This window comes from Podarcis cretensis (genome assembly GCF_951804945.1).
Source record: "Podarcis cretensis genome assembly, chromosome: Z".
Classification (NCBI taxonomy): Eukaryota; Metazoa; Chordata; class Lepidosauria; order Squamata; family Lacertidae; genus Podarcis; species Podarcis cretensis.
Genome location: NC_137184.1, coordinates 8564592 through 8578735, shown reverse-complemented (window position 1 = coordinate 8578735; position 14144 = coordinate 8564592). Strand labels below are relative to the sequence as shown.

Below are 14144 nucleotides of genomic sequence, written 5' to 3'. Positions count from 1 at the left end.
CACCCTAAGGGCCCTGGGCAACTTTTTAATACAGTATTAAAATCAGTCCAAAACAACTGAGAACCCCAGAAATAAGCTGGATACTAAAAGAAGAAAAATGGAACTCAAGTCAAAAGCTAGGGTAAAGAGCTGCATCTTCAGCAAATTCATGGAGGGTAAGACTATCAATGGCTGCTAGCCATGGTGCTAATTTCTCCCTCTACTTTCAAAGGCAGTATAGTCATACCTTGGATCCTGAATGCCCTGGAACTTGGATTGTTCCGGTTTGTGAATGTTCTTTTGGAACCTGGATGTCTGATGGGGCTTTGGTTTTCGAACGTTTTGGAAGTCGAATTCCATTCGACTTCCAAGGTATGACTGTATGCCCCTGAATACTAGTTGTTGGGAATCACAAATGGCAAAAGACTGCAGTTGTACTTGGAGGCTTCCCATTGGGGCATCTGGTTGGCCACTGTTAGAACAGGATGTAAGATTAGCTGGGCCTTTGATTTGAACCATCAGGGCTTTACTTTATTTATTTTTTCTTATAATGTTTCTCCCTTCCTTCTTCTAAGCCAGGCATCATTTTTATACCAGGCATGGAGAAGGAAAAGCTCCCTTATTGTTGTTTAACATAACTACAGTTTTAAGGCAAGGGTGCACACCCTGTGGCTCAGTAACTCATTTTTGTGTGGGCCATGAAGAGTCAGTGGGACCCTTAGGGGCAGAGCACACCAGCATGGGAAGTGAGCTAGGTCTAAGCTTCTGCTCTAAACTGTTTCTTAGCCACATCTGAAGAACGCACAAGGCCTCCCCATGAAACAGCCCTCTTTAAAGAAAAGGAAAGAAAAGTTTGTGCGGTAACTGAAATTCCTCATGTTATGAAACTGTGTGGTCAAGGCTTGAAATGTCTTAAAGAAATTCCTCTTTGTTGATCTGGTACAATCTAATTGTTCATAGCAGCCCAGAGTGATGCTACATTGGGGACATTGCAAGAAATTTCTGCATGCTGCTCATAAACTCAAAACAGAAGACCTATGACAAATGTCACTGAACTCTGCCAAGCCCCCATTAACCCCCAATGCTGCTGACCTGATCCAGAGGCATCTCTGTTACCGCAAGGAAGTGACAGCACAAATGGGTTCCCTAAGCCAGCTTTGCAATGGGATAAGGTCAGGACCCTGGATAGCACCAAGGGTGCTAGATCAGAGTTCAAAAGCAAGGGTTTCAGGACCACAATGTCCTTTGAGACAGCCATTGGCCCCTGAGCAAGAATGTTTGGGGCTGCATACAATACTCGTTCTACTCAGAGCAGCCCCATTGAAATATATGTACACAGCTTAATTGGTTACAACCCTTAGTCTGCAGGTGCTCTTCAGGATTCAGGGAGTCAGAAGTCCCTTCCTCAGACTCCATTGCAAAGAAACATCATTGGGGTTTGGAGTGGGGAGCTAGGTATGGAATCTGATGCTGGATTCAGGATGGGCCAAGATGAGCTGTTACTACTCATAGAGTCTTATGGCTTTGGGACAAGAGCCCTGACAGATGCTGGGTGCTAACATCATGCCGGATCCTTATCCACCCACAACACCTGCTTACCTTTGACAACACTGTGAATCTACATAAGGATACATGGTAAACTATACACAAACAGTGCTATACTGTGCTACAACATTGTGTTGATGGGTGACATGTAGCCATGATGGCTATGTTCTAACTCCATTGTCGGAGGCACTTTGCCTCTGAATACCAGTTGCTGGGGATCCCAGAAAGGGAGAGTGCCACTACTGTGCTTGGGTCCTATTTTGTGGGCATCCTGAGAACAAGATGTTGTACTAGATGGGCCTTTGGCCTGATCCAGCAGGGCTGCTCTTATGTTCACATGTGGCAGACGGAAACAAACAAAAACTCTGCTGTTCTACCAAAACCAAAATAAAGAAGGCACAATTTTCTTCTCTTTAGGGATACCCTGGTGGAATTGGACGAACAGGTCCTACTGGAGACCCAGGGCATCCTGGAGTCCCTGGGGTCCCAGCAGTTGTTCTCTGGAGGAATTCAAAGGAGGATTGGCTGTCATTTACTGTAAGTTAAGAATTAGTGACCCTTGGGGAGGGGGCTGCCAAGTCTCAGCAATGGGCATAGCCAGAAGCATAAGTGTACACGATTAACTAGTCCTGGGCCCCAGCTGCACTATACATTTAAAGCAGTATCATTCCACTTTAAACAAGTCATGGCTTCCCTCAAAGCACACCAGGAATTGTAGTTTGTTGAGGGAGCAGAGAGCTGTTGTGGTGGTTTAGTCGTTTAGCCGTGTCTGACTTTTCATGGACCAGAGCACACCAGGCACTCCTGTCTTCCACAGAGAGCTGTTAGAAGACCCCTATTTCCTCACAGAGCTACATTTCACAGTGTTCCATAGGAAGAGGCTGTCAGGGATTGGTTTTCAGGGGAGGGGGGAGAGACAGGAATGTACAGAGAGCCTCCTCCTCTGTTGAGCAGCTGTACTTCGTCAGAGTTGGGGGAGGAGAGGCTGTCAGGAGACACGGAAGATGAGAGTGGGAGGAACCCAAAGGCTGCTACCAGAGAGAGAAAGGAGCAGTCTCCATTGCCTAGTTTTTCACGTAAGGAAAAGAAAGGGGGGGGGGCTTCCGGGGTTTCTCTGCTGGAGGGGGAACAGGTGTGGAGCACTTCCGGATTCTGTTAGCGATTGAGGCAGACATGCTTTTGAAACCTCTGCACTGTACTTCGTTTTGGCACCCAATAAATCCTGTGAAAGACAGGCCGGAGTCCCAGGCTGTTATCTCCGCAAGCAGCCATTAACCATTCTGACAGAGGCACTGACTGTTAAAACCATTCTGGGTTACAGCTCTATGAGGGGAATAGAAGTCTCTTTCGCAGCACCCTCAACAAACTACAGCTCCCAAGATTTGGGGAGAGCGGATCCACGACTCTTTTAAAGCAGTATGACGCTGCTTTAAACGTGTAGTGCAAAGGGCCCAGAATTAAGAGATTGCCCCGTTTCAGCTTTTATCATGGCTGCCTTGGATTAGAACTCTGAGGCAGGAATGAGGAAGTGGGTGTAGTGTGGGTCTGAATGAAGACTCACCCAGAGAATGCCTGTGCTGCTGCTATAATTGCATTTAAAATTAGCTTTAAAAATATAGAAAGGGAGTGGCAGCAACAGTAATGGGCTGATGGACAGGAACAGTGACTGTCTAGCCAATCAGTCCTGGCTTGCACTTCAGGCAGCGGATGGGGAAGTGCAATCCACACCCTCCATCTACCACCTGGGCTACCTGGCTCATGATGGGATCAGCCCTGTAAACTATGGAATTCACCCCAAGAGGCAACAGGGGCCACTAATTTGGGTGGCTTGGAAAGGGGTTGGGCAAACACATGGAGAAGGCTCTCATTGACTACTCAACCTGATGTCTGTGTTCTACCCCAACTGATGGAGCCAGCAATGATTCTGGATATCAGCTGCTAGGATTCTCAGGTGGGAAGAAGTGCTATTGCATTCCGGTCTTGTTTGCAGATTTTCCTGGACTGGGCACTGTGAGAACAGAATGTTGGACAAGATGGGCCTGATCCAGTAGGGCTCTTTTTAAGTTCTAACATGCTTGCATTCTTTTCTGCTTAAAATGAAGAAAGCAATCTGCCACTCCCCTTGTTTTTCCATATTGTCTTTTGATGCAAAAATTCTGCTTTACACTGAAGATCCCTCAGCCCTTTTCTCCTCCCTCTGTTGTTGTTGTTGTTGTTGAAAATAGAATCTCAATGTTCAAGTGAAGGATAATGTTTCCCTTGCTGCCACCCCCATAGTTCTACCCTCATGGCTTTAGAATGAAACATTTCCAGATCTATAGTTCCTCCTGATGTACATGAGTGTGTTTAGAGAGAGAAAAATATATTTAACTGGCCTGGGAGAAGAAGGCAGGGGAAGTGGGTAGGATATGGTTCACCAGTCTCTCAGCCCTCCTGACAGATTGTCAGGGTTTTTTAATTTTATTTTTTGCCGTTTCTGTTCACATTAATCAATTTGGGATCAACTTTAAAGGAGCCAAAGGGGTCTGCTGCTTCTTGATCCTGAGCTGAGTTTGCCCATCTGTCAACTGTCCAAGAGCGGCTCTGTGCATTTTTTTTATTAGAAATATTTCCATATGTTGAAAGATCTTTGGTTATTTTCCTAGAACAGATTTCTGAGCTCAGTTTCCCTCAATTCTCCCCTCAGCCACATCCCTCTTCCCCTATTTAGAATGATGTGCAATATCAAGTTTCCGATTTCTCTGATCTCAGAAATTCAGTAAAATAGCAAACATTTTTTCTCCTTTCCCTTTCAAAAGAAATCTGTCTTTTCTGGTTTAAACGTTCCAGAGGATGTTAACCTTGTAAAAATCTTATTAGCTTATTTTTTTTGGAGAACAAAATTAGCAGTGTGTTTCTGTTACCTTGTCCCTCACTCTCCCTTCTTTTCTTTTTTTAAAAGCAAACCTCATTTTATCAGCTTCTTCGTGCGGGCTGGCCAGTAAGTATCCCCCCCCCCCCGGTGGTTGTTATAAAGGGTTCTAGCTCACCTTTCAAGGCATGCTGCCCTCATAAGGCAGTTTGCAAAGATTTAAGATACACAGCGTGAAGACACAATACCCCACTAACCCCTCTAATGTTTTAGCAGCAGCAGCAGATATCTACAAAGCAAATTAAAAGTCTGCAGACACTGGGCTGTATCCAATCTTAGTTCTTCTTGGAGGAGACCAACTGAATTTGATGGACATTTGTTGTTGTTTGGTCCTTTAGTTGTGTCCGACTCTTCATGACCCCATGGACCAGAGCACGCCAGGCACCCCTGTCTTCCACTGCCTCCCACAGTTTGGTCAAACTCATGCTGGTAGCTTCAAGAACACTGTCCAACCATCTCGTCCTCTGCCATCCCCTTCTTCTTGTGCCCTCAATCCTTCCCAACATCAGGGTCTTTTTCAGGGAGTCTTCCCCTTCTCATGAGGTGGCCAAACTACTGGAGCTTCAGCTTCAGGATCTGTCTTTCCAGTGAGCACTCAGGGCTGATTTCCTTAAGAATGGATAGGTTTGAACTTCTTGCAGTCCATGGGACTCTCAAGAGTCTCCTCCAGCACCATAATTCATGATGGACATTACTTAGGTGCATTTGTTTCAGAGTCTACTCTGAGGTGATACAGCTCACAGAATAGAACAAAAATGGCTTTAAGCTCCCCTTGGAGATCACCAATGACAGGCCATTGTATTTCCTTAGGAAGGGAGTTTCAAAGGTGTGATGCCAACATAGACAAGATATTGTCCCTGGTAACCACCACAATATCACTGGTCCCACTCATTGGACCAGAGACTGGAACCTCCAGTGCAGATCTTAAAGTTTGGACTGACTCATCCATGTACAGGTAGTCCTTCAGATAACCTGGTCCCAAACTGTTCAAGAAGTGTCAGCTGCTGCTGTTAGGTCAGACGGGGTGATGCTCCACCAAGCTCAGTTAGCTCTCAGTCTGCCCCCACCTGCCTACCTTCTTACTTAAAGCCAGTTTGGAGCTACAAAGATGACCTCCCTCATCAATGAGCGGCTCAGACTAAGGGAACCTAGCAGATCTTGGAGCTTTAAAGCATGGTGCTGATAACACTAAGGTCACAGGTTCGATCCCCATAAGGGACAGCTGCATATTCCTGCATTGCAGGGCATTGGATTAGGTGATCCTCAAGACCCCTTCCAGGTTTCAACTCTACAATGCTATGATTCTATTACATGTTACAGCAGGCCATAGCACTGGATTGGCTCTCTGCCATCACCTGATTTGCAGGGTCAATAGCATGGGTCGGCAAACTAATGCCTGTGGGTCCAGATCTGGCCCAATTGCCTTCTGGATCCAGCCCATGGATGGCCCGGGAATCGCCATGTGGATCGGCGTGGGGATTCTGATCGTTCGGGCTGTGCCATTCCCCCCCCACACACACACACACCACGGCAGCGCCTCCTCCCTCCCTCCTCCAGGCTTTCCCCCGCCCTGCCTAGAGGTGGAAGGGGGCTGGGTTTTGTTGAGCCACGGTTGACTGAGTGCAATTTTAAGCAGCCCCTCTCTAGAGCCAGCTCTTTCGTGCCACTCATCGTCCCTCCACCACCACCAGCCCCTGTCACTTGCAAGGTACAGGAGCCATGGTTGGCTGAGCACCATTTAAAGCAGAACAGCCCCTCTCCGGAGTTTGCTCTTTCATGCGACTCATCGTCCCTCTGCCGCCGCTACCACCAGCCCCTGCCGCTCGCAAGGCACAGATAAGCAGGCACCGGGGCTTGTCAGGTGCTGTGGAGAAGGGAGGGGAGAGTTGGGGGGATTTTTTTTTCAAAATATAGTTTGGCCCCCCACAGGGTCTGAGGAACTGTGGACCGGTCCCCTGTGGAAAAAGTTTGCTGACCCCTGGTTAATAGGATACTAGTAAACTGGCCTGTAACTCCCTCTTCTTGCCACCAGGTGGCATGTGGAATTGGGTGTCACTACCTGACCTGACACGCAGGTGGCGCTGTGGGTTAAAGCCTCAGCGCCTAGGACTTGCCGATCGAAAGGTCGGCGGTTTGAATCCCTGCGGCGGGGTGCGCTCCCGCTGCTCGGTCCCAGCGCCTGCCAACCTAGCAGTTTGAAAGCACCTCCGGGTACAAGTAGATAAATAGGGACCGCTTACCAGCGGGAAGGTAAACGGCGTTTCCGTGTGCGGCTCTGGCTCGCCAGAGCAGCGATGTCACGCTGGCCACGTGACCCGGAAGTGTCTCCGGACAGCGCTGGCCCCTGGCCTCTTAAGTGAGATGGGCGCACAACCCCAGAGTCTGTCAAGACTGGCCCGTACGGGCAGGGGTACCTTTACCTTTACCTTTTACCTGACCCACAGGGAAATGCCCTGAAGCATCTGACCCCAGATCACAACATCCTTACTTGGGATTTTGTGTGTTTCTTGTTCACACGCTTGCCTGAAGTGGAGTTGTGGTGGGCGGGGGAAGAAGAGGAGAGAGAAAATAAATGTCTGATTGTAGTGTGTGTGTGAATGGGCCCCAAGTTTCACCAGGTTCATTCTCAGCAGTTTGGTGGGTAACTGTGTTGCTTTTTATTTATTGAATATCATCATCTAGAGCCAGCCTGGACCGCCTGGACTACCCGGTCACCCAGGAAAGCAAGGATTGCCTGTAAGTAGCAGTGGGAGAGAAATTATGTTTGGTTCATATTAAATTCACACATTTCAAAACCATATGTGAACTGAAATGCAACGGCACTTAGAAATTTGCATTTCTCCAACCAAACAATGTGTGTAAACATGTATATAGTAGGGGAAAGTGTCATAAAAATTCACTGGCAAAAACAATGTAACCCCCCCATGTCCCAAAGAAAAGAAATTATTTAAAACTAAATGTCACAGCATATACCAAAAATATTGAGAACCGAAGCAGTGAATTCTAGAATAAAACCTTAATAACAATTGAGCCAAGGATCTACCGAGTCTGTATGTGGGAGCCAGGACAGATATTGCTTCAGCAGCAATCAGCCTGAGACTTAGCCCTGTATGGGAGCAGCTGATGCATCCTAACTGCTAGCTCCTCCTTCATTGGAAAATATTTCTTCAAATAAAAAAGGCCAGTCCTGCTCCATAAGTCATTTACTCTGACGGAGCAGGGATTCTCTGGGGCTTCCCTGATGTATTCCTCTGACTTAAAGGTGAGCAGTGCAACATTGTCAGGCAGGGCCGTCTTAAGCATATGTGGCACTGGGGTGCAAAGATGTGCCCGGCACCCCCCCCCCAGGTTGCCCAGAGTTGTTAGCCTTTTTTTAGGGTGGGCCGGCGAGGCGCACACGGCAGAGCTGGCCTGGCCAGCCACCTCATCAGCAACCGAGGAGCCCGAGGTGGCAGCAGCAGCAGAACAAGGCCGGGACCAGGCACCTTGGGGGAGGGTGGGCAAGCAGAGCCCAGCACAACAACAGTCGAGCCCGAGGCAGTGGCAGCAGTGACTGAGTGAAGCTGGGCACCTCTTGTGAGCAGCGTGCACTGGGCGGGCCTCTCGACGGCCCATCAATCCCAAACACGCAAGAGGGCGGAGCTGGCTGGCTGCCTCAGCGCCTCGCTCACCTGCAGCAGAAGAGCTGCAGCGCTCCGACGGGCTCTGTTCCACTCGGCAACGGCTGTCGGCTCTTCCCAATCCCTGGACTCCAAATATCGGCCCTGGACTGTGCCCCTGAGAGCCCAGCACCCAGGTGCCCTGCACCCCTAGCGCCTATGGGTAAGATGGCCCTGTTGTCAGGTCAGAGAGGCACTGGCATTGGAGACTCCTCTTGCAGAAATGTGTCTGGGGCTGATCTTCTCTGCAGTTCCCCTCCTTACCCAACCTCATCCCCTGAAGAAGGGGATCTTGACACCAGGATCATGGCAGGTGGAATATCCAATATCTTTGGGATATATTCTTCCCCCAGTGCAGAATTGTGACCCTTGTTTTGGGGGGCGGTGGGTGAGGGGAGAGGGTTCTGCCTTTGTGATGACTGTATTTATGTTGAGCTTTTATCTGCAGGGACCTCCTGGACATCCAGGGGAGTCAGGTGTAAAAGGATGGATTGGATACCCGGTAAGACCCACACTGTTTCCCATCTCTTAGTATAGTGCAGGGCACCACCCCCTCTAGTCACTTACTCTCCTACTTTCCCTGGATCGGTCCCCACAGAGAAACAGTGAAGATGCATGCACACCCACACACATGAACGCTGCTTTTTCAAGGAAAATCGTATCCAGTAGAGTTAACCTGAGTCTCAAAAAAGCACATAGAGCTGAAAGAGGAAGTGGGAAAGAGTGCAATTTTCCTAACTACCCTCCACACTGCATGGTCAAGGGTGCAGTGAATAGAGTAGCTCAGAGGCTTTGTGGGGCATTGGGGGAAGACAGCCACTGGTGGCACTTTGGCAACTCCTGAACTAGGGGATGCAAAGTAGGACTTCATGCATATCTTCCTCCGTTATGGTTTTAATAATAAGCTGCCTCTTTCTCAAGGGTGAACCAGGGCCACCAGGCCTTCCAGGTCATGCTGGGTTTCCTGGTTCAGATGGACTTCCCGGCACAGATCAAAAGCCCGGACAACCTGGCGTCCAAGGTGAACAGGTAGGAGCCCAGATTTAATAAAGCGCTGTCAACTTTCCCCACCCCCCGCACAAAAAAATGGCTTTGCTTAGTGCTGACACTGAAAGGAAGGTTGGAAATAAGTTAGTACCTTGTTTACCCTGCCGCTAACATCCTAACATAACATCTGCAACTGGATCATTTTTCAGCAGCCAGGGCTGCCACCGGAATTTGGTGTTATCTGAGAGCAAGATCTACCACCTTGCGCTAGGGCTACTGATGATTCTCAGAGCCTCTACGTTCCTGGCTTGTAACCACTGCTTATTTACCTCCCCTCTCCAGTGTGCATGTAATGATCAGTGCGGAAATTTGACATTACATCCATCTCTTGTCTTGGACTCTCCTGCTGTGTGCACTTTACCCAGAAGAAGAGGTTAAATGAGCAAGCAGCAGCAGCAAAAAGGAGATGGGTGTACTGAGATCATCATGCTCAGGCACCCAGCAAAAAGAAACAAGAGCTAGCCCTGTCAATGGTACCTCCTGGAACCAAGCCTAGTTCCCCAACTTTCTGTGCTTAGTTGTATGTGTCTGCCTTTCCCCTTTCCCTGCAGGGTCCACAAGGATTTAGGGGAGACTGGGGGCCTGCTGGAGACAGAGGAGATGAGGTGAGTTGGAACTACAGGCTTGTTGGAAGAACCCAATAATATCTCTTGTTTTACTACCAAAGTCACTTGCTATTAATTTGTTCGGGAGCTGCCAGTCCCATCAGCTGCATCTGGGCAACCAAATCATGATTTAAACTGTGGTACAAGAAAGGGACGCAGGTGGCGCTGTGGGTTAAAGCCTCAGCGCCTAGGGCTTGCCGATCGAAAGGTCGGCGGTTCGAATCCCTGCGGTGGGGTGCGCTCCCGCTGCTCGGTCCCAGCGCCTGCCAACCTAGCAGTTCGAAAGCACCTCCGGGTGCAAGTAGATAAATAGGGACCGCTTACCAGCGGGAAGGTAAACGGCGTTTCCGTGTGCGGCTCTGGCTCTGGCTCTGGCTCTGGCCAGAGCAGCGATGTCACGCTGGCCACGTGACCCGGAAGTGTCTCCGGACAGCGCTGGCCCCTGGCCTCTTAAGTGAGATGGGCGCACAACCCCAGAGTCTGTCAAGACTGGCCCGTACGGGCAGGGGTACCTTTACCTTTTTACAAGAAAGGGTTTGGTAAACCCAGAACCACCCCACGTCCACAGAGTTAGCAGCTAACAGCAGTTCTACTTAGCTGCTTACAGACGCTGGGAGCTTGTGACCAGGGGTATTTGTGAGGGAGGGCTCTTAAGAGGGAGGCCCAAAGTTCTGCCTCACAATGTGTGCATACCCTGCAACATTTCTCCGATGAAAATAGGGACATCCTAAGGAAAAGCAGGACATTCTGGGATCAAATCAGAAACTGGGATGGCTTCTCTAAATCAGGGACTGCTCCTGGAAAATAGGGACACTAAGAGGGTCTGTGTATGTAGGACCAAGAGACATGGATGGTGATGGACCCACCATCCAAATCCAAAAAGGCAGGACACACGATAAAAAAGGGAATGAGAGGGAGGAGGAAAAAAGCAAGCTCAACTACAGGTTCTTAAACTTACAGTTGATATCAGTGGTAGTTCTGACTGCCTTGCAGTTGATAAAGAACAACCCTCCCCTGAAGCTTTCTTCCATCACAGAACAAATCACAAAGCAGAACACTGGACGGGGTCTAGCCCAGGAGGACAGGGTAGCTCCTGCCCCACAAATGTAACAGGAAGCTACATTTTGCTACAGCTTCCTGGCTCATGCAAAGGGAGGACCAGAGAGGCTGCTAGCGGAGAACTGAAGCTGGTCACTATTTCAGTTCATTAAGCTGAGATTTCATCATTGGAGCATTCCTAATGTACTGAGCTCCAGTTTGTTGTTTCTGCAAGCATCTGGGGGGTGGGGGGACTACTTGTTTCCCTCTCCTGTTTGCTGATTAGCTTATTAACCATGTGCAACAGCCATCTTGTGATCTAAATAAGATTCATATTTTTCAACACAGTGCTGCAAACACTTGTGGAGATCAGGTTCACCAATGGCAGGCAGTTATGAACCATGCCAAGTGCAAGCCATCCAAGCAGCAGACAGGGCATCCAGATGATGTCCAGAGCAGTCAGGGCAACTGGCTCATAGACTGGTAATTTGTGTAGGGGATCATTCAAGAACAGAGTTTCCCAACCCTATTCACTTGTAGTCTAAGAACTTAATAAGAGTGCTGCTGGATCAGGCCGAAGGCCCATGTAGACCAGAATTCTGTTCTCACAGTGGCTGACCAGATGCATCAGTGGGAAGCCTGCTAGCAGGACCAGACTGCAACAGCTCTCTTCCAATAATTTGGAATTCAAAGGCAGGCTGCCTCAAACGCTAGAGGGAAAACAGAACCACCAAAAGCCTTGTCCTCCATGTGTCTGTATGTCTAATCCTCTTTCAAAGCCATCCAAGTTGGTGACCAACACTACCTCTTTTAGGCACAAATTCCATAGTTTTAACTTTGCACTGTGTCAAAAAGAATACTCTCTGTGTACAGTTATGTCCACCTCATGTCCAAAAAGATATTGTAGAGCTGGAAAACAACCAAGGGGATGAAGTAACTGTGGGAATGTTTAGGGATGCGGGGGATATATATTTTCTAAGATATCCTATCCCAACTTGTCTTTACAAGTTCAACAAAATCAGCAGAGTTAACATTCCCCCCTTTTTTTAAACACACACACAGCAGGTAGCTTGCTCAGACTCGTTAGAGTCTCTGTAAATATTTCCTGGTATTTCCCCTGTTTAATCCTTCCTAAAATAAGACACTACGCAGTCTTCTGTAAAGTATAAAATGTTTACTCACAAGTAATCATCTGTTCACACAAAGGTTCCCAGAAGGCAGACTTAAAAGGTTAGAACATAGTTTAAATATGGTGGCTATCTCCTTATGGGAGAAAGCCCCCCTTTTCTTCTCTTGGCCTGGAGCCATGTGTGCATCTTAGTAGTGTTGTTGTTAAGATGGCACCGATAGAGACAAGAGAGACAAGATGGTAGCCAGCTTGTGGTTCTTTCTACTTCTTGAGAGGCCACACCCATCTCAAGTTACACATAGGAAGTTTCGAGTCAGTCCTGAAAAGCAAGAAGTTCCGGCTGGAGGACTCAGACAACCTTCATGTCTACTCAGCGATGTTGTGTTTGACTGCACCTGATTCTTACATCCCACAGTAACTCCCCTTTGAAGAAAGGTTGCAGCAGCATTTGGGACTTTTTTTGTTTACAGAAAAGGTGTGTAAGATGATAAGTTTACAGAATTATGTATGACATGGAGAAAGTGGACAGAGAAGAGCTTTCGTCCCTCTCTCATAAGGCTAGAATTCATGAACATCCAATGAAACTGAATGTTGGAGGATTCAGGGCAGGCAAAAGAAAGTCCTCCAGACAGTGCATAGTTAAACCATGGAACTCATTTCCCCAGGAGGTAGTGATGGCCACCATCTTGGATGGCTTTAAAAGAGGGTTGGACAAATTTCTGGAGGATAAGGTTATAAATGACTACTAGTCATGAATCCAGTTACAGATAGGTAGCCATGTTGGTCTGCCATAATCAAAACAAAATAAAAAAATTCCTTCCAGTAGCACCTTAAAGACCAACTAAGTTAGTACTTGGTATGAGCTTTCGTGTGCATGCACACTTCTTCAGATGCACACGAAAGCTCATACCAAGTACTAACTTAGTTGGTCTTTAAGGTGCTACTGGAAGGAATTTTTTTACTAGTCATGAAGACTATGCTCTTCCTTGATGGTGAGAGGAGTAATACTTCTGAATATCAGCTGCTGAGAACCACAGGATGGGATCCCAATATTACAAGAAGGCTGATTTCATACAGCCACTTTAATCCCCACTGCCTCATCCTTCTGCATGTGTAGATCAGGCCTAACAGTTGAGGAACCGAAAAACATGCATCCCATGTGTGTGAATGAACTCCGGCATCCAGTATCCAGAGAGATAATGGAGGGTGCCTCAATAATTTTATCGTTTTTGTATATGTGTCACTATGGGGCCTTTGAAGTTGGGCAGGACAAATAAAATCAGCTGTATGTGCCTCTTTCAGGGTTTTCTGGGTGATCCCGGCCCTCCTGGTGAAAAAGGAGAAAAGGGGGCAAAGGTGAGTGTAGCGGATGAGACCCCGTGCACAATAAACACATATTTGATTGATTTATTTTTTAAAAAAATATTTTTATACTGGTGTTCACAAAGTAAAATAAAATAAAAAATAAATCTCAGAGCAGTTTACACAGGTACCAGGCAAAAGCATTTCCTTTTCGGCAGGCCTTCGACTCTTATCTGTGACCTTGAGTGGGTGGGATCCTGCTACTTAAAAATACTTTTGGATTTTAGATTTTTTTTGTTTGTTTCCCACCCTTTTATGTGTTTGTTTATATATTGTAAGACATATATTGTAATCATCAGCATCAGCATCAGCATCTGATCAGGTTGCCCGAGCCACTCTGGGCAACTCCCAACAAAATATTAAAAACACAATAAGACCTCAAATATTAAAAATTTCCCTGCCCTCTTTTATAAACTGTGCATATATATTTCCACAATCTCCACCTCCTCCTTAAGATAAAATTGAAGAGCAGGTTAGCAGCCTTCAGAAGTACTGTGGAGGAACAACAACAACAACAACAACAACAACAATTTTATTATTTATACCCTGCTCATCTTGCTGGATTTCTCCAGCCACTCTGGGCAGCTCACAGCATATATCAGAACATACTAAAACATCAAAACATTAAAAACTTCCTGATACAGGGCTGCCATCAGATGTCTTCTAAAGGTGAGATGGTTGTTTATTTCCTTGACATCTGCTGGAAGGGTGTTCCACAAGGAGGGTGCCACTAACATGAAGGCCCTCTGCCTGGTTCCCTGTAACAGTAAGAGAACCAGCAGCAGACCCTCAGAGGAGGACCAGTTTAAGCCAGCTGTACTCAGCTTCTCTGAAGGAATAACCTTCTGCTTGTTTCTTTCACACAGAGA

General features: G+C 47.4%; 2 protein-coding genes across 3 annotated transcripts in view; one reads left to right on the top strand and one right to left on the bottom strand.

Moving 5' to 3' along the window:
- The window catches only part of SLC31A2 (solute carrier family 31 member 2), a 543264-nt gene that overhangs the window by 328409 nt on the left and 200711 nt on the right, over positions 1–14144 (bottom strand). The gene's annotated exons all lie outside the window — the stretch shown is intronic.
- The window catches only part of LOC307207815 (uncharacterized protein), a 150760-nt gene that overhangs the window by 65436 nt on the left and 71180 nt on the right, over positions 1–14144 (top strand). For both annotated transcript variants that reach the window (XM_079961896.1, XM_079961897.1), the window contains exons 9-15: positions 1942–2061; positions 4466–4504; positions 7118–7171; positions 8543–8596; positions 9016–9123; positions 9693–9746; positions 13216–13269. In XM_079961896.1, the coding sequence (XP_079818022.1) occupies positions 1942–2061; positions 4466–4504; positions 7118–7171; positions 8543–8596; positions 9016–9123; positions 9693–9746; positions 13216–13269 (483 nt within the window). The remainder of the gene's footprint in view (positions 1–1941; positions 2062–4465; positions 4505–7117; positions 7172–8542; positions 8597–9015; positions 9124–9692; positions 9747–13215; positions 13270–14144) is intronic.